At 42.4% G+C, this 25,457-nt stretch overlaps 1 protein-coding gene across 7 annotated transcripts in view; it reads left to right on the top strand.

Moving 5' to 3' along the window:
• Positions 1-24,614, top strand: part of FAM172A (family with sequence similarity 172 member A) — a 244,424-nt gene extending 219,810 nt beyond the window's left edge. For 5 of the 7 annotated variants that reach the window (XM_015849696.1, XM_015849699.1, XM_015849695.2 and 2 more), the window contains one exon: positions 23,012-24,614. In XM_015849696.1, coding sequence (XP_015705182.1) covers positions 23,012-23,154 — 143 coding nt within the window. In that variant the 3' untranslated portion in view covers positions 23,155-24,614. The remainder of the gene's footprint in view (positions 1-23,011) is intronic. The other 2 variants (XM_015849692.1, XM_015849693.2) reach the window with 2 other exon arrangements.
• Positions 24,615-25,457: the final 843 nt, after the last annotated feature.

Genomic DNA, 25,457 nt, shown 5'->3' on the forward strand with positions numbered 1-25,457 from the left:
TATGTTAGTGGGGTTAGTTCAGGAGTTGAGTTTTGCCCATGGAATGTACAGCTTAGGTGTTTTGGGCAGGATGATGAGGACCTCCAGACTCTACTGGGTCTTTTCAGTATGAGCATGTTCTGCACATCTAATGATGGAACTTGCTGTTTCACAGGCACTGTTCACCTGCCCTACTTTTTTATGATGTCATATTGGATGCCATCTCATTGCCCTTATGTCTTAAAGTTAGTCATCTGCTTTCCTTACAAATAGTGTTAATTCAGTGCATCACTGGCTTTTAATTATACATAAAGAGAAGATAAGACTATGTTCCTTGTACTGAAGATATTACTTTAATGTATCCTATGAGGGAATGAATGCTTGTTCTTGTTTCAGCACCTTAATAAGAGGATGTGATACTTGCTTCACTACAATTAGACTCTCCAAAGAAGGTTGGCCAATCTTTGGGAAAAAAAAAAATAATAAGAAGAAGAAGGAACCTGGAAAACAAACACAGACAGAGCTGTGCTCCAAAGTCCCAAATAAGCGTCAACTGAACTAGACTCAGAGGTGTCTGGTTAACACAACAGAAGTGTAAGGGACCTCTGTCTTCTCAGCTGGTACTTTGGTGCTCTGTGGCAGACTACTTATCTGCAAAAGGAAGAAAGGCATAAGTTTCCTTTCAGCTCCTCCAGGCAAGTGAAGGCAAAGCAAGAACATGACTGGAAAAATAAAACAACGTGGATGCTTGCTGACTGAGGGAGAGCTGACAACTTGCATTGGTTTGGACTCAAAACACGTCTTTGATCTGTTTTTGTGTGCTGAGATGGACAGTCAGGATTTAATGCGAGCACAAAATGCCAGTCTCATCCCTATTCTTGTGTTTGCTGGCTACTGCCAGCAAAAGTGATTTCTTCATGAGACTCGAAAGGTATAAGCCACCAAAATAGGTTACCGCCATCAACACCCTCAAAATGTTCAAGTCTGATATATAAGAAGAGGGACAAATGCAGTTGTAACCCTGTTATATGGTGTGACAGTGGTTGTTTAAAGGAGAGGTTTCCTAATTATTCTGTTCCCTTGTGGATATGTAAAGCGGTAATGAGGAATTTTAAGATCATTAATCAAGTGAGTCTGCAGAAGTTTGTAGGAAAGGTTGCACAAATTTGGCACTTGGAGGATGTGCGAGGAGCAGACTGGAGGTAGGAGTGACTTTGAAAGAAGACGGGTGAGTTAGGCAGCAGGTTGGGTCTTCACATATGTCTGTCTTCATTAATTAACAGCATTAACAACTCTATATAGGTCATACACACAGATGAGACATTTGGTGCCAGCTGGACTCAGCACCCAGCAAAGTTCCTGGGAATGTTCAGTTTATCAGTATAACCCACAGGTTCTGAAGGTGAAAAAAAATATGCTCATCTTCCATATGGTCAAAAAAGCAGAACCAGTGGGGGATGCAGAGAGAACAGTGTGGACTCAAAGCAACAAGGTATGACAAAGATCTTTGGTAGCATTCAGAAGGAGTATCAGCAGGGCAAAAAGCCAATGGTAGAACCAGTAGAAAAGGTGGTATGGTCACTGTGTCTGGGCATCAGTGCTGGCTTCAGCAAATAGGGCAAGATTGATTTTAGAGATTTAGGCAACAGCAGCAGTCAACATGAGCCAAGATCAAGACTTAGGAAGGACATCTGCCCTGTAAGCCTGGGTGGCGTCTGCCATGAATAAAATGGGATGTGTGGGAAGGAGTGGAAAGAAGATAAGCTTAGAGGAGAAATGAGAACTGGACACACTGAAGTTGTGGAAGGAGAAGGAATATCTGGAGAGGACAGCTCTGCAGCAGAAAAAGGAGAGTGTGCTTTGAGAAGGAGCATGTTTATAACTGGGGCTGATGTGGCAGGGGGTGGAGGTCAGCCCCGGAGAGTGGGACAGAGCTTAAGCCTCCATGGAAAATAAATTGTACTTTATATTAATTTTTACCTTTGCTTTCAGTGTCTATTAATGATGTACTTTTTGCAATATAAATGCAACTCCTTCAGAGATGAATTTCTTATTTTGATTATGTAAATGTTGCAAGTTGATTAAGTCTTTGTAGTTATGTTTTGGCTCATAGCAACATCTTTATCAGCAGCATAATTCATACTGTAGCAGTTAGCTTGACACTAGAGAGAAGTATCAGTTTATTTCTTAGAGCTAATTGGCTTCGCTACATAGTTCAAGAATCATTGGCATCTAGTCAAACTATACTCTCAGAAAGTGCACTGCACTAATAAATGCAGATCTGATGTTAGCTATGTTGGTATTAAATTCAAATGAATGTGTATCCAAACTGCATCATTATTTTACACCAGAATATCACCATGTAGATACTAAAACAACTTCACTGAATAGATCTGTTCTGTCCATCAGGTATGTAGGTCTAGCTTTCAGAAAATCATTCTTGTAAAGGCAGAATCAATTTCTGTAACCATATTTGTACTCCTGTGTATGATGGGAAGCAAAAACATGTAAGCAGTCTCAATAATGAATATGTTTTCAGGGGAGCTGAACAAAAATAGGCTGAGTATAACCCCAATAAAAAGGTGTAACTGAGTAGGAGATTCACCAGGGGCATAGAGAAGGGAAACATCTCAGTTTTTGTTTTGTATTGCAATTTCAGATTTTTAGAAGACACAGTAAACTATTTCTCTCTCTCTCTCTCTCTCCCTTTTTTGTTATGTTTTTTTTTTGTTTGTTTGTTTGTTTTGTTTTCTTTTCTTTTGGTGTTGTTTTAAATGGTTGTACTTTAATATTTGCTTTTTCCTGTAGTTATAAAGAGCTGGCCACAGGACAGACAGTGATGACAGGCTCGCCTCCAGCTCCTGTGCAAATGTTAGCACAAGTGGCACAAGTGAGAATCGGAGAGTGATGGATGGGCCTAGGGAAGTCAGAGCAGCAGTGCAGTAGGAGAAAGCCCAGGAGAGGAGATAGCCTTTCTGTAAATGCTGCCTTTTGTCAGCTGCCAGCAAGGACAACAGTCCTTGCTTGGACTTCCTTGAGCAGGGTGTGAGCAGCTTGTAAATTAAAAAATAAAATAAAAAATAAAAATAGAATTGCAAAATTTTAGGCTTATTTTCATCCAGAGTTATGTACATGCAGTACTGTATAAGTAGGTGTTGATGGCAGTTGGAAACAGCAGCCGTGTGCAAGCAGATCTGAGACATGAAGAACCACAAGCCTTGTGCCTTATCAAAATGCAGGTTGAGTTCATCACAGATACCCACCAGTATCTTGTATCACCTCCTATCAGGAGTGTATCTCCACCTCAGCCCGTGTGACATTACCTGCTGGGAGCAACACAAAGATCTCAGCTCAGCACGCACCGCTCCTTGGTGGCTGCCACTCACACTGAGTATCCCTTCACCATCAGCTGCTCCTGCAATTTCTGGGGAGATGAGCAACAGCCCGACTACCTCTTCTTGCAGAGACAAGGGACAAGAAGGTTGATTCATGTGTAAATCACCGGCTGCCCTTTATTTGCGGGTCCAGGGAGAGTACACAAGCAGATAAAGGGTCGAGGCTGAGGACGTGCCAGTTCTTCTTGCAGCCACGATGGCAGGCTTGGAGTTGTCAGAGACCATCAGACAGGCTTATTTACTCACAGTTTAAGTAAATTAATTTATTTTCAGGCACTAGTCATGCACCGAAACCCTGTGAGGGTTTGGTTTCATGTCCCTGCAATTCCCTGCCATGGTATTAATCGGCTTGCAGTCTTCCAGCACCTCGTGTTGTGTCTCATCTAATAACGTAGTTATAATATATTTGTCTACTTTATGACTGTATTTGTATTGGCGTGCCAAGTGTGCGGCAGCTGGGAACTGTGTGGGGGTGGCAGAAAGTTATTTGATCTACAAAATCAGTTACCTGTCACTCAGTTGCCTTTCAGTGAAACATAATAAAGAATCATTATGGGCCTATTAGCGGTGCTGATGTAAATGCATTTCATGTGCCACTTTGAGATCAACAGTTACCCACACGAAAGTAAAGTTGTTAAGTACAACCTTCTTTGTTCAAGAAGGCAAATCATAAATCAGGCAAGATATTAAGCTTATGAAATGTAAATTCAGGACCCTGAGGGTCTGATCTATTGGTTCAGCTTCAGCCTTGGCATCAGGGGCTGTCCCTCCCTGCAGTAAACAGTGCGCAACGTCACATCCACTGCCTTGTCACTGTCAACTTATGTAAGTCTGGGGATATGCTCTGAATGCTTTTTAAAAGGCTTTTGAGGGAGGGGAGAGGGGTGGAAAAAAATGAGCCTTTTAACATATTCAAAAAACATGAAATAAAATGATGCAGACTGGATTAGGAGAGTGAGGGTATAACGTGTTGCACGCTGGTTTTATATCTCCCATGAGAATTCTTTTCTTTCTCGCTGTTATTAGTGATACCACAATTTTGTGTATAATATTGATGCTATTGAAATCACTTAACAGCTTTATTTGCCGGAGAAATCCTGTCTAAAAAAAGGAAGTTGTTAATGCTAATATTTTGAAATTCACCTCACATCCCTTGTTACTCTTTTAGTTATTTAAATTCCATTTTGAAAATTCCCACACTGTTTCAGAATCTAAGTTTTCTCTTGATCTCATCAGTGCTGCTTGAAGCAAGCCCCTTTGAAGCCACCAGAAAATGCACTTTGTGTCTCCTTCTGTGGCTCACCTAGGCTTTCAGTGCCTCACACTAGGGATAGAAAGAAAATCTGGAATATGGGTAAAAGTCAGAGTTTTGTTTTATTTTCTCTGCACACTTCTAGGCTTCTGGGCAGGAACTTACGGTGTTACAGCCTGCAGCCCATCAGACAGCAGAGGAGGTTTTGCTTGCATGCTCCTACAAGCAGTTGCAGGACCGGGCTGGAGGACCAGGCAGGATGGGGAGCATCCCAGCTCTGTTATGTGCCCAGTGGGACAGAAGTAACAACTGTGACAGGCCTCCACTGGCAGTGCAAATGCCAATGAGCTGTTTGAATGAAACTGGTTAAACCCAGGCAGGAGTTGGGGAGCTGTGTCTAGAGCAGGTAGTGAGAGCAAAGTCCGTGGTGTGAGCAAGTCTTGATTTAATTGGATTGATAAAAGCTGTGTCCTTAGCTGCAGTGCTACCTAATGCTCACTTAGCTGTAGTATAGAACTTCTCAGTGTACATCTTCTGAAAAGTAAATTGGTAACCCAATGTCAAAAACACTCTGGAAATGTACTGGTTTTCATGTTGTTTTTTGTTGTGGGTTTTTTGCTGCTTTTTTTCCCCCAATGATTTCAACCTGTTTGTATAGTAACAGGAGTGAAATATTTGGCAGTCCTATATGTATACAAATATGCTTCAAGTATATAAGTATGGAGCACAGTACACAAATATACCATTTACTTAATATAAGCAACAACAATCTGTGGCAATTTTCCTAAGAATATATTTTATACATCTGTGAAGATATATATATGGTATAATTATATGACAAATAAAAATATTTGAAGGTAGTGAACAGATTTGTTTATATGCATAGCCATTTACTCACCAGGATAGCTGATCTCAGATGCAAAATTCTTATTTACGTTGTGCAATAAACATACATTTATATACATACAAAACTATGCATAACAACTAAGAACAAATATCGGTGCTAAAAATAAATGTTTAGTTCAGAAAAATTAGCTGGTAGCATACATGAGTGCTATCTGCTAATTTATAGTACAAGATGAATGAATACTGCAGTTCAGTTAACTGGGTATTTGGCTTTTTGTAGTGGGATCCTACACTGTCTTGATTTTCAGGGTAAAGTTGAGTTATGTGTGGCATGGACAGATTTTCAGATGAGCTTAGCATGATTTGTGCATGTAAAACGTGTACACACAGGCATGCCTGGTTTGTATTTACAGACATGGTATTTTATGAGCACAGATAAGTAAATATGTTCCAAATTATGTATGCATTTAAACTGCATGACATTTTAAAATTTCTGTGTTATTTCCATGACATTTAAAATCTGATCCCCCTGGAACAGGCCCAACGGGGAGAAACAAGCAAGAGAGGTCACAGAGTTATTATGACTCTTGGCACCTTTCCCCATTAGGTGTGGGGCCATTGCAAAGAGGGAAAATCGCTGTACACACTTGTGTTTACAGTTACATGCCTCTGATTAACAGGGAACAGCTCCTGTGTGGTTGTAGATCTGAACTGAGTTATTAATTCCTAGGGCAACATTTCACATGTTGTTCTTCAGACGACTTAGTGCCATGAAGAAAGTTTTGATATATAGTATATAAACAAAAGGAACAACAAAACTAATGTATCGTCACAAAGCCAGTGCAGGAGTAGTTCTTACAGCTGTGAATCTCACTGTTTTCTGGATTACTTTGCAAATAATAAATCAAATTCCTCCTCAAGGTGACATGTCAGTGGTTTCAGATTTGAATATCTTATATGAAGGATGTTGATACATTCCTACATGAACTCATCTTTGATAGCTCAACAGACTGACAACCCTCCCACTTAAAATGCCCCTTTGTGATAGCATGGCACTCTGAAATACTGTTAAGCTCTTTAAATCTGTAAAACCATAGGGAGCCAGATTTGGGTACAGCTCAGCAAGCTTGATTTCGGCCTGTTCTTCCTAAGACGATCTGGGACATGGAGTAGCTGTTCAAGAATCTTGCTGGTTTTATTTTTAATGTAGAGAATGAAAATGGATGGTGCTGAAAAGAACCTTTGTCATCTGGTTACGTGCCCCAGCATTTCAAGTTCCCAGGCAGAGGAGATAAATCTTGGGAGATCCACAGAGCATTGGGCACAGAAGAACTTCCCGTGCTTATTTGCTTGATGCCTTCAGTTCCTTGTATTTCCCCAGAGTGAGGGCTCTATTTGTTAGGCACACATACAGAACTGTGGGCCATGAACCAAACCTCAAGTACAGGATAGCACAGGACATTGTGTTTAAGTACTATTAGTAGATACAGAGTATTTCATTCTTGCCAGAGCTTTCTGAAAGTCCCAGTTTTTCATCATAGACAAAACTTGTTATAAGTCCTTGGCTTAAACATTCTTTTTCACACAAATCCCAGAGAAGAACAGATTTATATTGCTGCTTGTGTAATGATATATCTTTGTTTTATTTAAAGGGACTATAGAGAAGCTATATGGATTGCAAAGCTGGCAGTTTTATTAAATGAAACAATTTTCCAGTATTTATTTTTAAAGAGTGAAAAGCTTAATTCTTTTAGTCTTGTTTTTATTCTTACTTCATATTTTTCACACTTTATTCACACACTTTATCCACATTAAGTAAAAATGAGCCTTATTTCAACATTCACATTATGAGCCCTTTAAATTCATTGTGCTGCCTGTTACTGTAGAAGCCTGTCAAGTAGTCTGCTATACTTAATGACATTACTTCAAATTTGGGGAAGTTATTTTGAAAAGACAAATATGCAAAACCCAGGAATGTCAATAACACCCAGTGACTGTTGCTCAAACTGATTTGTGTTTCGTGGAGATTTGGCTTTCTGTAAAATATTAGCTGCCCAATTTCTAGCTTTCACGAGTTAAATATGTGGAATATAGCCATTTAAGAGAGAAAAGTATATGCTAGTGCTCAGTTTACATTCAAGGCAATGAACAAAGAGAGTAGAAGAGTTCTTATCCTGAAAAGTCAATGAATAATTGTAAAGATTTTACCAAATACTTGAGAAGCTGTTGGGCACCAGGACACTGTCAACTGGGGCATATGCATTTGCCCATGGAAGGAAAAAAATGTCATTTTCCTTTACTCCATCTTTCTTACAAGCTCCAGTATTTTCATATAAATTTAAATTAAAGTGGTACAGACTGATGTGTAGGTGAGTGTCTTGCCTGGAGTAAATCACAATGCTTTCATATTAAGACAACCTGGAGCAGCTAATAGTTGGGATTTTGGCATTAGCAGTTTTTGTATCACACTGAGTAAATGCGTGGCATCATATGGTGATGAGCAAGAAATGTCCACATGAGTATGTACAGCAACACCATCCACTGCCACATCTGGGAGGTATGTTGTAATCAAAGGAGCAAATAGTAGTTGATTGTGTTTAAAAGGCGCTGGCCATAAACATAGATAAAAGTGTGCAAAGTGTGCTGTGTTATCTGAATGATATTATGAAGCACAAATGGTGTAACTGCTATAAATATGACACTGAACACAAATGCTTATACAGGTGATAGCCTGCTTGGGCAGATTAATGCCTTTATAATTTGCCCAGCTTATTACATATTTTGTGTGAGTATTACATGCCTGCTTTTGAAACTGAGCCTTTTATGACTTCAGTGGACTCAGCAGAATTTCTGTATTTGAAATTGATCAATTAAATTGTTGTTTGGGGGTAATTGATTCTGTTTGCTGTGAAGTGGCCTGTGGCTGTGTCACCCTTCCTTCTTATCTCACTCAAAGAATACTATCACATTAGCACAGAAATGCACATGCTAATAGCTGAAGCAAGAACAAGGATCAATGTGTGGTTGTCACTCCAAAACACACGTCATGGCATCTTTCATCATTCCACATAAAAGTTTAGCTGCACAAATTCTTTCCAACAACATTATCATTACAACTATCTATTACTATGTTTATGGTGTTATGTCTGCCTCTCCATACTGCTTTTCCATTTGTTCATTTTTTTCACTGTTCTGTTAACCAAATCTCAAATAAGTAACTGTTAGATAAAGCCCCTGCAGTGCACTTTCGGGATGGGTCCAGAGATGCACGTGATGCAATTACAGAACAATTCTGCTTTTAGTGACCAGCCACTCTCAGCTCCAACAATTTATGAAATGCTCAGAGTATTGCACAATCAGTTCAAGCTCGTGCTGGAGTGAACAATGAGAATGTGCAAACATTTTGTATTTTATATGTGTGAGGAGCAGCTGATGCCCCTGGGTTTGTTCAGCACAGAGCAGAGGAACTGAGGGGAGCCCTCATGGCAGCCTGCAGCTTCTCACACGGGGCGGAGGGGCTCTCCAGTGTGGGAATGACCTGACTAACCATCAGAGGGAACTTCAGCTTCTAGGAAGTTTGGTGACCTGGAAACATCTGACATAAGAAACTGCATGAACCAGGCTTTTCCATGGGAGAGGCTGGAGAGAAATCTTGATTGAGTGCTTTAGGATATGTTCATGTAGTGAGGCTTCTGCCTGTGGGTTCTTCAAAACCCTCCTCAAGACTTGGGAAATCATGCAGGTTTTTCTCCCCTAGTGACATTAATTCCCTATTGATGTTCTTTAAAGTAGCCATCAGTTTCCTCTTTAAATATATATATTTTTTTCATCCTAACACTTAATTTCAGTCACTACCTGTGTAATAACAAGCATACATTTCCAAGCACTATATTACATGAGTTTCTCAAATGCTAATTGTATTAGGTCCTCCTTAATTTCCTCATTGTACTTCATTAAAAATGAAATTATTTCAAGTTCTGCTTCAAAAGCCTGGTCTCTTAGCACCAGATCTTTCCACTCCCAGGTGACAGTTGTATGTCAGCAGAGAAGCCTGGTGGAAAAAGACACAAGGGACCTTCAAGGGTAGCACAAAGCTCTGAGTAGTGTGGACAGAAGTTGTGCCCATAAGCATGTGGCCCCAGGCTGGAGTTTGCTTATTGCAAGCAGCATCTTCAGAGCCATTCTGGGCCAATTTTAGCTGCCAAATTCCAAGGCCTTTCTGCTGAGTACATGCAAATGAGACTTAATGGGTTGTGACTAGGAAAAGTTGGGTGGTTTTTCATGGGATACTGCAAAAGGACAACAGGGACCATACTGTCCAAATTTCAAACCGGCTGTGAAGAATAGAGATGCAGAAGCTGCTCAGTTGAATTCTTGTAGGGCTTATTTTTATTTTCTTCCCATCAGTGGCAAAACATGTTTTTCCTCAATCGTATTTCCTGAAGTGACTAAATCCTTTTAGTTGAAACATAAAAAAATTAGTAATTATCACCCTGAGGCAAAGACAGAGCATGGGAATTTTCATCCCAAATACTTTGCTTGGCAAAATTTATAAGCAACTGAAAACAAGTTCTTATAATGAAAACTATGGAGATCCCTAACTACAAAGGATCTACTTGCTTTATACACAAAAGTCAGAGAGGAATATCTCCATGACCCATTTGGGATACTAAACCCAATTTAAAAGTGTCTGCTTTTTGTATCTCAGAAAGCCAAATTAAGTAATGGGTATCCTAAGGATGCATTTGGCTTTAGCACTTCTCAGCCCTTACCAAAGCTGTTGCATCTATTTGATTTGCTAAGCATGCTTGTCAGAGATGTATTATATTATTCCTTTTTTCTTTTTTTCTTTCTTTTTTTTTTTTTACTGAAACACTTCTGAATCCAAGTATTGCTATGCACATTGGAATTCAGACTTAGGCAATGCTGCATGCAAGTCCAGAGGCACAGTGCCTTAGAAAGATGCACCATAGGCACATCCCATGGAAAAATGGTGCAGTGATGTGATTGCCTTGCTGTGTGAGCTCTCTGGATGAAGAGAAAGCCAGTTATCTCCCACAGGCCCAATCCTCCCCATCTTGCCCTTTACAGATGCTCTGGTGCACAGATCGAAGCCTGGGGCAAAGTTTCCTAAGCAGGGGATGGTTTCCTGGATTCATGAAGCAGTCCATGTGGGAGCAAATCCTGTATGTACAGCGCCTATCCCCTTGATTTGCCCTCTTTTCCCAGCTCAGAAGCAATGCCACAGGCTTCCGGTGGCAAAGCAGTACTGAAGCATCTGAAGACATGGAGTATTTGCACTGCAAAGCTCAGTGAGGCTCCTGCATAATGCAGCTACAGCTGCACGAATGCAAAGTGTTCATGTCATTGTGGTACTGGAACTGAAAAGCATGCCATAACAGATGGGCATGGTGTTGACTGAGAGTTCTTTGCTTTTCAGTCAGTCATAGATTCTCTCTTTTCACAAAAAACTGAAAAAAGTGTTTTCATAATTTAATGTAGCAATATATCGTGGTTATAACATTTCATTTATCCCTAGACTAACACGGAATGCACTGCATGTATTCCAGCCACAGTGCAAGTTTTCCTTAAGTGCTTGTATATGAGCTCCCCTCCAACTTCCCTCTACAGGAGATTTCGTTTTTATATTAACTCCTTGCAGGATCCTTTATGAGCAGTGACTGTCAAACTGTGCTTGTCTGTGCATTTATGCATGCTGATATTGTTCTCATTTAGACGAACTTCAGCTCCCACCTCAATCTTGTTTTTCCCCATGCCATTTTTTTCCCTAATATATCAACAGTTGTTTTAGAATTGTTTTGGAAAAAAAAAAAAAAAAAGCAGCCTAGAGTGTTTTAGGCAAATCAAGCCAAGTTGGAGCAATAAGTACTAAAAGATATACACGGGGCACAAACAGAAGAATTCCCCAAATGTACTTAAGTGATTTTCTTCCTGCTTTTTTAATATAATATTTGTGGGCCAACTGTGGCAATAACTGATAATTTTAATGTAAGATGACATCATTCCAGTTCGGTGATTCTTCAGAGAGAAATAACCCTGACAACTTCTTTTCATTTTGTTTTAATCTTATGGAAAAAAAAAAATTAAGATTTTCAATGTAAGAAAACAAATTTTTTGATACAAGTTTCAAAACTCATTTAAATACTTCATCTCTCTTCCAGTTCCAAACACACTTTACTGGCAGTTTCTTGCTTTTGCATCTCCATCTCCCACTGTTTTCCATTGTCCAGCTGAGAGAGACTAAACTAAAGTTTTCTTCAGAACTCATGGAATGCCTGACAGAAGTTCTCTATCATGACATGAAGTTCCTTGCATGCTTTTTCTGGTTATTTGGCAGCCTGACTTAGCACCACTGGTTCCGTCGGAAGACAGAAAGGCCAATTGTTAGGTCAGGCCAATATTATGAAACAGGAATCTTTATTTGGAAATGCAACAAGGTCATTAACCTCTGTTTTCTCTCTCTTTTTTTTTCCTTTTTCCTTTCTCTGTCTGGCAGGGAAATCGTAAGTTGTTTCCTTAGCACTGAGACGACTACAGCATCAAGTTTTGGAGCTTGATGGCTTTTTTTAATCTTCTATTAGAGATGATAGCAAGTCAGTCCCCATCTTGGAACAAATTTGATCTCCCAAATGGAGGTAAACATTGAAAGTACATAAAAAACTTTCCAGCATTGCAATTGAGTGATTTGAGCTTGGTTTTAAGACCCTGATTTGGGGGTTGGCTTCTGGCCCGTCTTGTCTTGCTTCTCCTGACAGTGCCAGTCAGAACTTGCTATGCTGTTTCTCCAGTAGCAGCCCACATCGGTCCTTCACCCTGTTGAGCCCTCTCCAGCCACAACTCAGAAACACTTGGAAAAAACACAATAAAAGTCTTATTCTTAAGGCTTCTTTTTTTTCTTTTTTTTTTTTTTTTTTTTTTTCCTCTTTCCATCACTAACTTAACATTTCCCTCCATGTTCATCCCAGACTGTGAGCTCTTCCCACTGCTGGTGGCAGACTCACTTCCCACACACACTCATGCGTCTGACTCCCCGGGAAGGGGATCTCAGGCGGGCGTTGGCAGGGGTCACCCCACCCTGCTCACACCCAGTCTACTTGTCTCACCAGAGATATGACTGCCTTTGGCTTCCCTCCCTGCCACATTACACTGTGCACCTCCCTCTGATGACATTGCTGAGGTTATGTCACGGGAGGTGTGATATTACTCAGCTTCGTTAAATTTAGTGTAATTCACATCTGCAAAGCCTCTGTGAGTTGGTGCTTAGTCTTAAATGGAAGGTTTCCACGGTATGGAGACTTAAGAGTGTCAAGCATTGAGTCCTGGTGTGTTACAAATTAGGGTGTAAAAGTTTGGAATTCCTGAAAAGCCTGCCAGAAAATTGAAGTTTCTGAGGATTTCTAAGGTAATTGTGCAATTTAGCTGGCAACACTAACAGCTGGGATGGCACCCTTACAAATAATTCCTTTGCTTTATCTGTGTTTCCAGACCAAATTCTAAAGGTGGCTGAAAGGGGTGGGTACTGCAGCAAAGCTACCTTTGTGAGGCAGTCCCAGTCATATGCTTCTCCTCACTGGGCTGTAATGGGTGCAGACCTGTATTGATCACCATGACTTGCAGGAGAGAAAAGTCTTTGCCTTTCAGATTGGATATAAATTATAAATAGCATCTCCAAAGGCCTTGAGTTACAGAAATAGCATTCTTCAGAGACAGCCACATGTAAAGCTGCTGGTGTAGAGGTTATTAATTTTATGATTGCAGCACAGCTGTACTTGACCCACAATGATGTTTGTTGTTCATAACATCTCACTGTCTGGGTTCAGTCCCTGGTCTGTTTCAAGAATGTTCATTAGTAGTGACCAGCAAGGGTCATATTAATGTAAGAAGGTTAACGCTCACAGTATTGCTGTAAATTCACTAGTGAAATGGCACTGTCTTCTTCCTATCTCTGATTTTTTATTTTTTTCAGGTTTTTTTTTAATTTAAATTTTATCCAAATGAATAGAGAGCCTGTCAGTGACTCCAGAACTTGAATTCTAAACTCCATTTGTTATGTGATGTTCATATTCTGATGGCCCAGTTCTGTTTTCCAAGCCATTTTACAAACACAGATGTACCTCCTTTCCACTAAGTCACCCTACCATTCAGGGTAGGGTTGCTGTATTTTCAATAATGTGTCCTCCTTTTCCTGCCCCAGCACCTGTGTGGTGTGGGTCTGGGTTTTCTAAATATCTGCCAAAAGCAGATCTCAGACTTTATTTTACAGTTGGACTGAGAAGGTCTGTGTGAGGCCTCTTTAAAGAAGAGTCAGAGGAAGGGAGGAACTGTGGCAGACATGAGGAAATGAGAGATGAGCTAGGTGAGTGGATAAGATGCAACATAAATTAAGTTGGTGGGCAAGGTCTTGGGAAAAGCTACAAGGTGAACAAATTCAGGAGGAAAAACTCAAAAATCCCTCTTAAGCTAACAGATGTCTTTGGCAGAGGAAAAATGGACAAGGAGTGAGAAGGGATTTGGGAAAAAAAAATAAAAGTAAAGAGGGCATTCCTTCCTCTTGAGGCTTATATACCTATGATCATTATGGGGTGGCTTATCTGCCTGAGACCCGTGAAGGTATTTGCCCTGTCAAGCTTGAGGTGTTTCTGAGCATGTACAGAAGCAATGCTGCAATAAGGCACGAGCTTTAAGATCAGGCACCAAAGGTGTCAGTGGAATTTAGACACATTAGGGAGTGGTGAGCAGCTGACTTGGGATCCTCAGGATCACTTGGGTTTAGACTGTTGTATTTCACTTCTCAACACAAGGTGCTAAGTCCTTTCTGGCAGCTCATGGCACCTGAGACAGGTGTCTAGTGGGAGAGTAAGTGGATGCCCCCCTCCAGTCCTTCCTTTTGTTTGCCCTGATCCTATCCTCTGGCAGCCACAGCCAGCAGGAGGATGGATGAGTTTTGCTCAGCCTTTCCTCAGAGGTATAACCAGAATCACAGCCACAACAACTGCACTGATGGGATTTTCCTCTCCTTCACCATCACACACTTAACCTCTGGAGGATGTCCAGAGGAATATGCCCTTCCTATGTCTGGTCTGGGGCAGCCACATGCTGAAGGACTAGGCAGAGGCTGGGAGGTGGCAAAGGCACCATGGAGGAACAGGGTTGAGTGGGGTTAAAATGAGTTGAGTTCAGTTTCCTTTCAAAGGCAGGGCTTTTTAACAATGATAGAGGGGACTGTGAGAGCTTTAGTGGCAGAAAATAGGATATGTGCTGCTTCTGCACTTGACTGGAAAAAGTTTTGTTGCATCAACAGGAGTTCCTTAACTTCTGTGCTTGCCGTTGTTGGCGTCTGCACCAGTTCTGGCATGGAAGTGGAGAAAATTATATTCAGCTGTTTTGCTTTATAATAGCGTTGTTGCACATCTGTGGTTATCCTGCTGGTGATTAAGAACCTTATTCCATTTTTTTCAGATGAGGTGCACCATCACATAATATGAGACTTTAAAGTAGTGCCCTTCCTAGCCTCTGTGGGTGTAGGCACTGCTGTTTCTACAGCATTGCCTAGGCTGCTTGTATTTTTGGGAGCACCAAAGCTGGATAAGCTTGTGCTCATGCTGCTGGAACAGCTGTTCCTTGGGTGATTTACATAATTTCATTTGCTTGGTGGGTTTTACAAATCTGAGATATTCTTTGGTGAAGGAAGATTAGATCAGCATTTTCTGAGTTATTTCCAATAATTTATTCTCCATCTGAATGTTTGATGGTATAGTTACTATGTAGGAGCAAAAAATCATAAAACACCATCACAAAGACTAGTTGTTTTCTAAGCACCAGTCCTTTCACATGCCCAGTGCCTAAGTAGCCCAGTGCCTAAGTAGCCCTCTCCCAAGTTAGCAGAGCTTGTGGGCAAGGAATGTAACTTGAGTTCTGTGTCTTATACACACCAGTAGCACTGAAAAGCTGTGGGATTTGGAATAAACTTGTATTTTAAAATCTGCCTCTCAAGTATTTCATTTGGCATTAATTAATTTAATGCACAGGTATTGTCACAGTACAATGTAAGAGTCAAATGCTGTGTGCCCATCAGTGCCTGGTGCTACAACTGGTCTGGGTTGCACCACCTTGATCTGCTTAAGCATGGCAGTGGTGAGCACTGCCTCAGAAACCATATTAGACATTCCCTTGGCAAGTGTGAGGGTAAGGAGATGACTTCTTTGATGACTTCTTTGATGGCACTGCTGTACGTTGAGTTCAGTCATGAAAACTGGTATTTCTCAGATTTATAACCTGTGGAAGCTTTGGAGCTTTATAATTTATAGTTTTATAGTGGTCTCTGAAGAAGCCACATGGGTGCATGTTCTCTCAGGAAGTACAGGGTACTGAACAGGTAAAAATCCCTTTGTTCATAAAATAATCTTCCTTTGTCCTGCTTGAGAAGATGATGATTTTCAAATGCTAAGTACTTCATGCTCTTGGGTGCAATTTTATAGTTCTTTTTCTAGATCATGATAGAAGGAAAAGAATCTACATTTTCAAAAGTTTGGTTGTTGCACTGATGTATGTTATTTAAATTCCTCTGAGTTCCTATGCAAATGTAATCAGTGCTACCTGTAGTCTACATACAGCTGATAAAATCACAGTGTAATGAAAAACTGGACTGATGGAAAGAAGTGCAAGTTGTTTAATGTGTCACCTCAACCCATGGTATTCCAAAGAAACTGTTGCCTAACCTACTCTTAACTTAAAGTGATGAGATTCTGAAACTTCTATAGGTTTCCATAGCTCAAAAACATCTTCCTATGACAACATCTGAACTTCCTATCTCACATTTGACAGAATTTTTATTTTTATATGTAAATACAGGTAAATATATAGATACAAAAAGAGATATAGGTATAAATGATACAGGTATGTTGTAGGTGATAGAAATATATCAATATAGATAGACATAGATTTAAGTATAGGTTTGAATATGTGTATAGATGTGGGTATAGGTGTGAAGAAACAGACATAAATGTAAATGTTGATGTAACTTCAGTCCCCACGTGCTTATTTCTGGGAGCAGTACCACTTCATCTTGTCTTTTGGAAGGCTATAGTTGCACTGTACTGATATGGGACCCTTTCTTCAAGAATGTGTCTTGATCTCATGCAAGCCTTCACTGCTCTTAGAACTGCATTGTTCAAGAGTGTTGCTTAGAGTCATGCTGCCAGTCTGACCAAGCTAGTGATGGCTGGGAAACTGCAGGGTTGATGGGACAGTCATCTATGCCATTTCACTGGCAGCAAGTTTTCAGCGACATTTCCTGTGTTGCTGAAAATATTAAGGGACTGCCCTTAGTATTTGAGAAAGAGTGGTGGAAAAGGAGAGTCACAATGATGTGTTAGCCTCCACTCTCTTTCTTACTTTACAAACCTTGCTTGCACTCAGTTCTTATGTGTATTTTTGCATATTTTGCATGTGGACTGAGAGGAGGATGTAACAAATTTTATTACCTTTTCATGCCACTTGCTGATTGTGTGCACACTGTGTGCTGTAAGCGAGGAAAAAAAGAAGAAGAAAAAAAAGACTGCAAATATAGAAGCTCAGAGATAATCTTTGTCCTGGATCGCTGGGATTCTTACTGCCCTGTTTCTGCCATTCCATTAAAGATACTAGAGATAATAAATGGCCGACGAAAATAAGCACTGTTGTCGGTGTCACAGGAGACAATAACTTAGCATAACACGTCTTAGTATGTGTAGTCTATTCTCTAGCTTTGCCAAGCAGCTTCCCACAATTTTCTTTGCATGAGTATTCCATCTAAACCAGCTTACTGTGAGTCTAAGCCCTCTTCATAAGCTGTATTTTCATTTATTCAGCTTTGTCTAGTTCTTCCCTCTTGGTTCCTCCAAAGAATTAATTTCCCTACCCAGACGCTTTTAGATCGTTATCATGTCCATGACTCCACAGACAATTACTTCTAAGCCTAACTAAACATACCAAGGCTTTGTTCTTTTTCTTTTGTTTTGTTTGTTTGTTTGTTTTAATATCCCCTCATAAATCACTGCTTCTATTTCATTAATTGGTTTATGGCTTCTCTTAATTTTTCCCAAGCTTTTTTCCTTACTTCACCATTCAGAGGTCTAGAACAGCATATGTAGAAGCTCCTAAGATCGTCAGTTCTCAAACATCTTGAGCTAATAGACTCCTTTCCAATGTTTTTCCTGAAGCTCTTGTGCTCCCTGTCAGAAGCATTTAACGACTTTAAACAAGACATTCATTAAGTCTCCTTGCTCCTTAGCTTCACTCGTCGTGCTCTGAGAGAGTCTTCTGTTCCGGGGTTTGAGATCTGGAAGTTTACATCAGTAGAGAAAAACAGACGCAGCAGACATGATAATTTCCACAGAGCACATTCCACTTTGTACAGATCCAAGGGATCCTTCTCCAAGAATAGTAGATGAAGAAATCTTATGAATTAAAAATAGTTAAACCTGTCATGCTGGATAGCATCTCACACAGCCAAAGGTTAAAAAGTTAAATTCCTGTTTAGAAATAACTCTGTGATATAGAAGTCATTTAGTAGCAAACAGAAAGATAGATGCATCAGAGGCAGGAATGTCTTTTTCTCACACACACATAAGGATTTCGATAGTAGAATCACACTGTAGCACCATTGCAGAGTGGTATATGTAAGAGTATAAAGTCTTATATGAAGACTTTAATTTGTGTGTGTGTGCATCATGGGAGAAAGAAGGATAAATTTCCATTAAATCCTTCTGAATGATATTTGCATCACTGGGTCAGAGGGGAATGTGACTGTTCATTTGTTCATTTGTTTGTAAAAGGAGAATGAATGGCACTGCTTCTCTATGCTGTATAAATATGAATAAAACACACTTGCTAAGTTTTAAATTGCTGCTGTTTGTGCAAACGGCCCCAGAAGACTGCCTTTCACCCTTTGAAACATTCAGAGAGAGCTTTGATAAGGCTCTTTGCACTGGTGTGTTTCAAAGCCTGGCACTACAAGCACAGAGGCAAGCGATGTGGTGGTGGGGGACAAGGTCTGAAGTGGCAGCTGGCATAGGATCCATTTCTACCACCGTGCAAGGTGCTTCATGGAGAACGGCCAGGCTGTCTCCTCCATCAGGGAGTAAATCCTGAGGCGTGGAGCACCCTTAATGCTTTTTGAAGCCTGCGGCATTGAAGTATTGAGCTGCTGCTTAAAGAATCAGACCCTGGGTCAGCGTTGTGGCTAATATCTGTGGAGAAACTTTTCAACCTGGAAACTTTTCTCTGCAGACGTGCCTCAGTGCGGAGCCGTGCCTCGAGGTCTCTCTACTCCTGTGCAGCATGGGAAACCTTTGTCCCACACATCGTGTCGTCCCTGTGGGGAGTCACCATTGTGCTGTGCACTTCTAAACACTGCAGGAGGAGGTTTTTGTGCCGTGCAGTGGGCAGGCACGGCAGGGGGGCACCTTTGTGCTGCACAGCTGGTGACCGACTTGCCGCTGCGCCAGAGCAAGCGACGGTGATGGCAGCCCACAGGCAAGCAGTGCTCCTTTCCTGGGTGGGAGCAAAGCAGAGAAATGGCAAGGATAGCTGCATGCCTGCGTGCACCATGCGCCTGGACACAACACCCAATCACATCTGCAGTCATCAATCCAAACTTTGTTGTTTTTTTTTTCTCCTTGGCATTTTTCTACCCATTTTAACCCCTTCTATTGTATTATTTTTATTATTAATTTTTTCTCTGTCTCCTCTTTTTGCTGTATCTCCTATTCAACATGTCATCTTTTAATTCATCCAGTTAAATATATATATTATTTTTTTCCAGATCACTCACTAAAGCCATGTTTAAAAGACTTGGTCCCTAATTCCAGTCTCTCTGGGACACCATAGAAATATTTTCCACCTCACATCACTATATATTAGTTGCCTTCTCAAGTGCTCTCACTACTTCCCAAGACGTGTAACAGCACTTACTCACAAGACCATGAAGCCCTAGCGTGTGAGGAGGTGAGGGATGCTGCTGAGGTGAGATGCTGTCTGGAGCACCACAGGCAGAGCCTGGACCTGCATGGGTGTCATGGCCATCTGACAACTGTGGTCACCACAAGAGCAGCACAGGCATCACCAGTGCACTCATGCTGAGTGCTGCAGAATGCCTGCAGAAGAGCTCATCCATGAGTCATGTAGGGCTGGATATGGCCCCAAAAATGCCTTGCTGGAGCAAAGCACATTGATGCAAAAGAGGCAAGGACAATGGCAGCCTATCAGAGAGGGAAGGTCATAATCACTTGTGATTCCTCAGGTTTGTCTCACATAGTGTCAGATTAACTATGCAGAAATTGATTGATCTTTTGCCCACCAATTTTTGTGATTCAGTAAATTGGTTGAATTTAGTTCTTATTTGTTCTTGTTAAATCAGAGCCTGCTGTGTTCTAAGGCTTCTGTTACCCTAAAGGTACTTTCAGGTTTGTTGGGGATGTTTTTTGTTGGTTTATTTGGTAGGGTTGTTTTTCAGGTTTTTGTTTTAGGGTTTTTGTGGTTTGTTTTTTGGTTTTTGTTTTTTTTCAGATCTCTTGCTTTAATAGCTTTCAAACATAAATATTATGTGTGCTAATTTCATTTAATTCTTCCTTTCTCAGATTAGCAATGTTGGTTTTTTTCCTCCCCCCATCTCAGTCCTTTGGTACCTACCTGATTGTGCATGAATTCTCAGAAATAATTGCCAGTAGTTCAGCAAGTTCATTAACTGATTCTCTAAAGACCTTCAGATGCATGTCATCCAGACCTGGTGATTTGTATATTAAATTCTAGCAAGTATTCCCTTACCTGATTTTTTGTATTAACAACTGTTTTGTCAAGTCCATATTATTTCTAATTGTCAGTGTCTCTTTCTTGCAGTGTATAAATTGATTCTGTACCTTGTTCACTGTTTTACATCACTTGTGTTACCTCACATATTGCTGGATCCACTTTCAGAGTTCTTCCCTGACCATGTCCTGCATTTGATAAAACACAAATCCATCTCTCCTTATATCCTCTGGCACTAGAGGCCAGGAGGTCGTATCTCTCTCAAACCCTCTTTCTGTGTTTTTTTACTGTGCCTTGCTGATGCTTCTCCAGTACTGTCTCCCATACATCTGCAGGTCTCCAAGTGATTCCTTTGGCACCCCCCTCTGGGTGTCTTTGGGGCTGGGAGAAGCAAGATCAATGGATTTTGTCCTTCTGCAGCAGTAGCCCTAGCATATTTTGGGATGTTCTAGCTTTCTGCCATACGTAGCAGTTTGCCTACTTTTTTTGTTACACCACAGTCCTCAGATTTCTCCAAGAATAAATGCCATAAAAGCACCATACATTGTTCTCCAACCCATCGCTTGATGTGGTGTTTTGAGTTATGCAGTTTATAATCACAGCTGTTGAAATTAGTGTGCATTATGAGGATACATGCCTTTGAGTATCTTAGCTGTAGTACAGAAGCTTCTTATTATATGACCCTCACAAATAATTCTTTCCATCAAAAAATAGATGGCTTCTTGTCTGTTTAATTTAGATTTGTCTACTACTAAATACACAATTGAGATTGTAGTCATCAGTGATATTTTTCCTCTGGCAAAACATTATGGCCAAATCTGTCATCACCCTAAGGACATAACTCCTCTCACTTCTGTCAGATTTCCCAGGCCTTTGGTATATAAATCATAAATGCACAGTCTGTGCAGTGCTAAATTTTTAGGGCTCTCCCTTTAGTAGTAGTTGAATGTGAATAAGTAAGGACAAAATTTGACCTTTAAATGACTATAAAGGGCCAAGGCAGATACTTGGCAAGCTTTTCTTGTTGCAATATTAATCAAGCAAAGAATCATCATAATCCCAGAAACTAAATAGCCATTGTAGTGATTTTATCACCAGGGAAATTGTTCATCTGTCAGTAAGATAGTCACTAGGAAGGAGAAAATAAGAAGTGTTAAAATTGCTTTAGACCACTGAATCACTGAGTCCCTCTAGATTCAAAGCTTGAATTGTTTTTTGAGAGGGGTGGGTTGAGAGGGGTTGCTACAGGAAAGCTTTAGGTTAATCAGTTTCAGTAACACCAGTGAATGTGAGCCTGATCTCTCTTGAGGAAATGAGGAGAGTGCATGGGAGAAGGCAAGGCAGAGAAAGGGAAAGGGGAGGCTTCTGAAACTTATTGTTTTGTCACTCTTTGTTTCTGGATGGCCCTTTCACAAAGGAGGAACGTTGTTGATTAAAAAAAAGAGAGAGAGAGAGAAAGAGAGAGAGAGAGAGAGAAAAGCATAATGTTCACTGCCTGTATTTTCACCTAATTGAATCCAGCAGATATTAATGCACATGAATGCGACAGGGACAGAAGGGGATGGCTGCAGGCAGGCGATGGCGCCGGCTCGGTGTTGGTGCGGGCCCGGGGAGCCATCTGTGAGGCCTTGTGCCTGGCGGGGCTCTGCACTGTGCTCCATGTGTGTGACACAGGTGTGCGAGGGGACCTGTCTGTCAGGAGCACCGTCTGTCTGCACTCTGGCATACAGTCCATCCATAAAACCCGCACCGGCAGGTGACACACATGTGGCGCTGCCTGGCGACACAGCACAGAAGGCCTTCAGGCACCGCAGTGACACCAGCCATGCCAAGGGCTCATGTCCTGTGCTGGGACACGGGTAAGAGTCCTGCAGGACGAGGGACTGTGCCTGCTGTCCCCGCTGGCCTACCACGTCCTTCCTTGTCGTCACCCCCAGATCGTGGTACTGTCACAAAACTGTTGCTAGGCAACAAATGTGGTTACCGGGTCTCAGCGAATAGCTGAAGGGGAAAGTGAAGTGTTGCACCATTGTAGAGTAACCATAGCAATGACCTACTATTACAGACTAAAGAATTATCATTAACAATGTTAAAGTATCAAACAGAGGCCTGGGATCCAGAGACTTCCAGGCAGCATCTCCACATAATTGGGGTCTCCAGGAAGAGATCCCAACACTTCCCCAGTGCTCAGCTCTGTGGGAAGGTGAGCACTTCTCTTGGGCTGATTTAGGGCATTTCACTGTTTGTTTTTATAAGTCAAGCGAATGCACACATGCAAGGAAACACTTGTAAAGCAGTAGAAATAGCCAGCAAATGAAAGGGTACAGCTGAATGGGATTCAGAGGGAGGAGTGGAATGGCACTCACTTTCTGCCCACCTGTCAGGTTTGGTCTTATTGAGGAAGGAAGCATCACTGCCTTGCAGTTATTGTTGCTGAAGTCTGGTTTCTGTTTTGGCTAATACGTGTGTATCAAGCTGAAAACTGTGAAAAACAAAAAAGGTACAGAACTAAGTACACCAGTTCTTCCCAGCTGGATAGAAAAGGTGCTTCCATGGAGCCAAACATCATGGGGTATTGTGTGTTCCCTGGACAGACATTCCTCTGGGCTCCTGCCATTCTGACACAAGCGAAACCTGACCACTGTGCGCCATACGTCTATGGCTGCAGTGCAGGTTTGCTGCAATGCCCAGGCCACCATGAAGTGACTCATGCTGTGACTTTGTTTTGCAGGTACAGAGCGTCATGAACTGACTTCCTGGAAGAGTTTTCCATCCATTTTCAAGTTCTTCAGTGAAGCTATGGAAGCAAAGAATAGCTCAGTGAAGCCAACGCCAACACGGCGCTCCAATAGGATAAAATACGAAGAATTGTAAAAGGAAGGAGGGGGGGGGGAAGTCTCTTTGCTGCTCGCTCTCTGCAAGGAGTCTCCCAGCCCCTCATTAGATTGTTTTCTTCCTAGAGCACAGGGTCGTGATGTATACATCTAAATAACGTTTTGCATTATTTCTAGATGAGTGCAACTGTCAAAGCAATATGGGTTCACTGGCTGTGCTTCCTGTGGGCTGTAACTTGGATTTCGTGCTGCCCATCAACGCGCAGATTAAGGCTGACAGTGGTACTGCACAGTGCAGCATGGTGCAGCTCTAATTGCCCTGACATAGCCCTGCCGGGGCTGTGTTTCTAGATCCGGTAGTCTTCTCTTTCTGGCGACCAAGTGGGATCAGCTCTTCAGTCTTTCATTTTCTGCTGGTAGGAGGGTCAGAGAAGTTTGGTCCAGATTTATGGAAAAGCCCCTTTGTTCTAGAGATTTTCTCCACCTGCCGGATCAATGGCATTATGTGTGGATCTTATCTTCCTTTTGAAAGCTCCACTTAAAAAAGTGGCTATTCATTAACTGCCTGGATCACACTGTGAAATATGACAGGGAAAAAAAAGGGGGGGGTGGGGGGGCTGGCGGGGAAAGGCCACGTTTTCCTGTTTATTTCTAAATGCAAAAATGCTTCCTTTTTAACACGCTGGGTTTCTAAGGACTTTGCCACTGGTGTGTACCCCCGCCCACTCCACAGCTCCCTCTGTGCTGGGTGCCGCTCTGCACTGCATCAGCTGCACGACATGCCCGACGGCGTGCCCGGCCTGTGAGCACGCTAATTAAGCTCTTTTAGGTTTGATGATGCTAAATTGAAGTGATCTTTTCTGCAGTGGCTATGCCCACCTCGCTTCTGATGTGGTTAGCGATGGGGAGGTGAAACTCACCGCGCTGCCCGGGAATTTGGGACCCTCCCCTATGATGCTCCCGCACCTGGGGGCGGGGTCTGAGGGTGTGCCGGGTTTGGGGGTGTGCGGGGTCTGGGGGTGTGCCCCTGGAGGGCTCACTGGGAGTCCCAGTTTTGAGCCGGAGTGGTTCTGCGCTGCTGTGATTCTAGGAGAACCTCGATTTTTCGTTGTCAGCCTGTGCGGGTTTTGCGCTGCAGATTCCCACGGGGACTTGCGGCGAGGGGAGGTAGGGAGTGGGGCTCGGCCCGCTTCCCTTAGGGATGTGGAGGGGAAGAGCATCTTCTGCGTTCCGAGGAGGAGGAGGAGCGGAAGGCCGGGGAAGTTTATCTCCCAGCCGCCGCCCGACGCCAGTGGAGGGACGAGTTGCCAAACATCGCGAGAATTAATTTCTTTTTCTAAGTGTCGCTAAGAAATTAAGTGTACCAATTTTTCTACTTGTAACATTTGCCCGGTTCTTACGGCTTTTCCTTACCGTGCCTTCGCCTGGCTTGTGCTTCCACAAGGATCTGTAAAGCACAGCGAGCCCCCCACGACCAAAAATAAAGATTCCCTCATTGCAGCTCATGCTTCTCCGTCCCAGCGCCGAGCTCCGCGCCCTTCCACAAGAAAACGGTGGGCCCGACCGGGGCTGGAGTGCCTGGGGTTGCCCCTTGCACTGCACCTTTCCGGGGGGGGCTTTGCATCGACCCCCACCCCTCGAATGAGTGGGAAACAACTGAGTGTAGCGCCTGACCGGCTCCCTGCCCTTCAGTCGATCATCTAAATAAAATGTTAGTCATAATAAACCGGGTGGAGCCTGGGGAGAAGCTTCGTGGATTTCCGGGGGCGCGGGGGAGGGGACCTGGCAGGGCAGGCTAGAAGAGGCGGGCAGCTCTGCTCTGGCCGTAGGGGATGCCTGGGTGCGGGATGGGGGCACTGCGGGGAAGGGGGGATGGGAAGGCTCACCGTTGTCTGCACGCCCACGGTCAGAGGACGGTGAGAGTCTCTCAAGCACTCAGGAGAAGGGAAAAGTGTATTTAGCTGGTTCATTCGGATCGATGTTTTTTAAAGTTGATCATCGCCCGTCTCAGGCGGTGATGTCTTTAGCAGCCGAGGTCTTGAGCCTGTTCACGCTGCATCACGGGGGGACTTCAGGACATCGGGCGTGGTGTGCACAGCATGTGCATGCTCTGTGGGACTTCAGGGTATGGGGGGAAATTAAAAATATATAAATATATCTGTATAGTGGGATGGGTTCTGCACAGTGCTTTGTAACAGAGCGGCTCCCTGCTATGGGCCGACGAGAGCTGCATCTCCTCGCTAGGGAGGGGAGCGAGGAAAATACTCCTCCAGGAAAGCAGCCACCGGCCCCATGTGGACCCCCAAACACAGCGGGACTGCGGAAAATTAAATGGGAGGGGGG

This window comes from Coturnix japonica, chromosome Z (assembly GCF_001577835.2).
Source record: "Coturnix japonica isolate 7356 chromosome Z, Coturnix japonica 2.1, whole genome shotgun sequence".
NCBI lineage: Eukaryota > Metazoa > Chordata > Aves > Galliformes > Phasianidae > Coturnix > Coturnix japonica.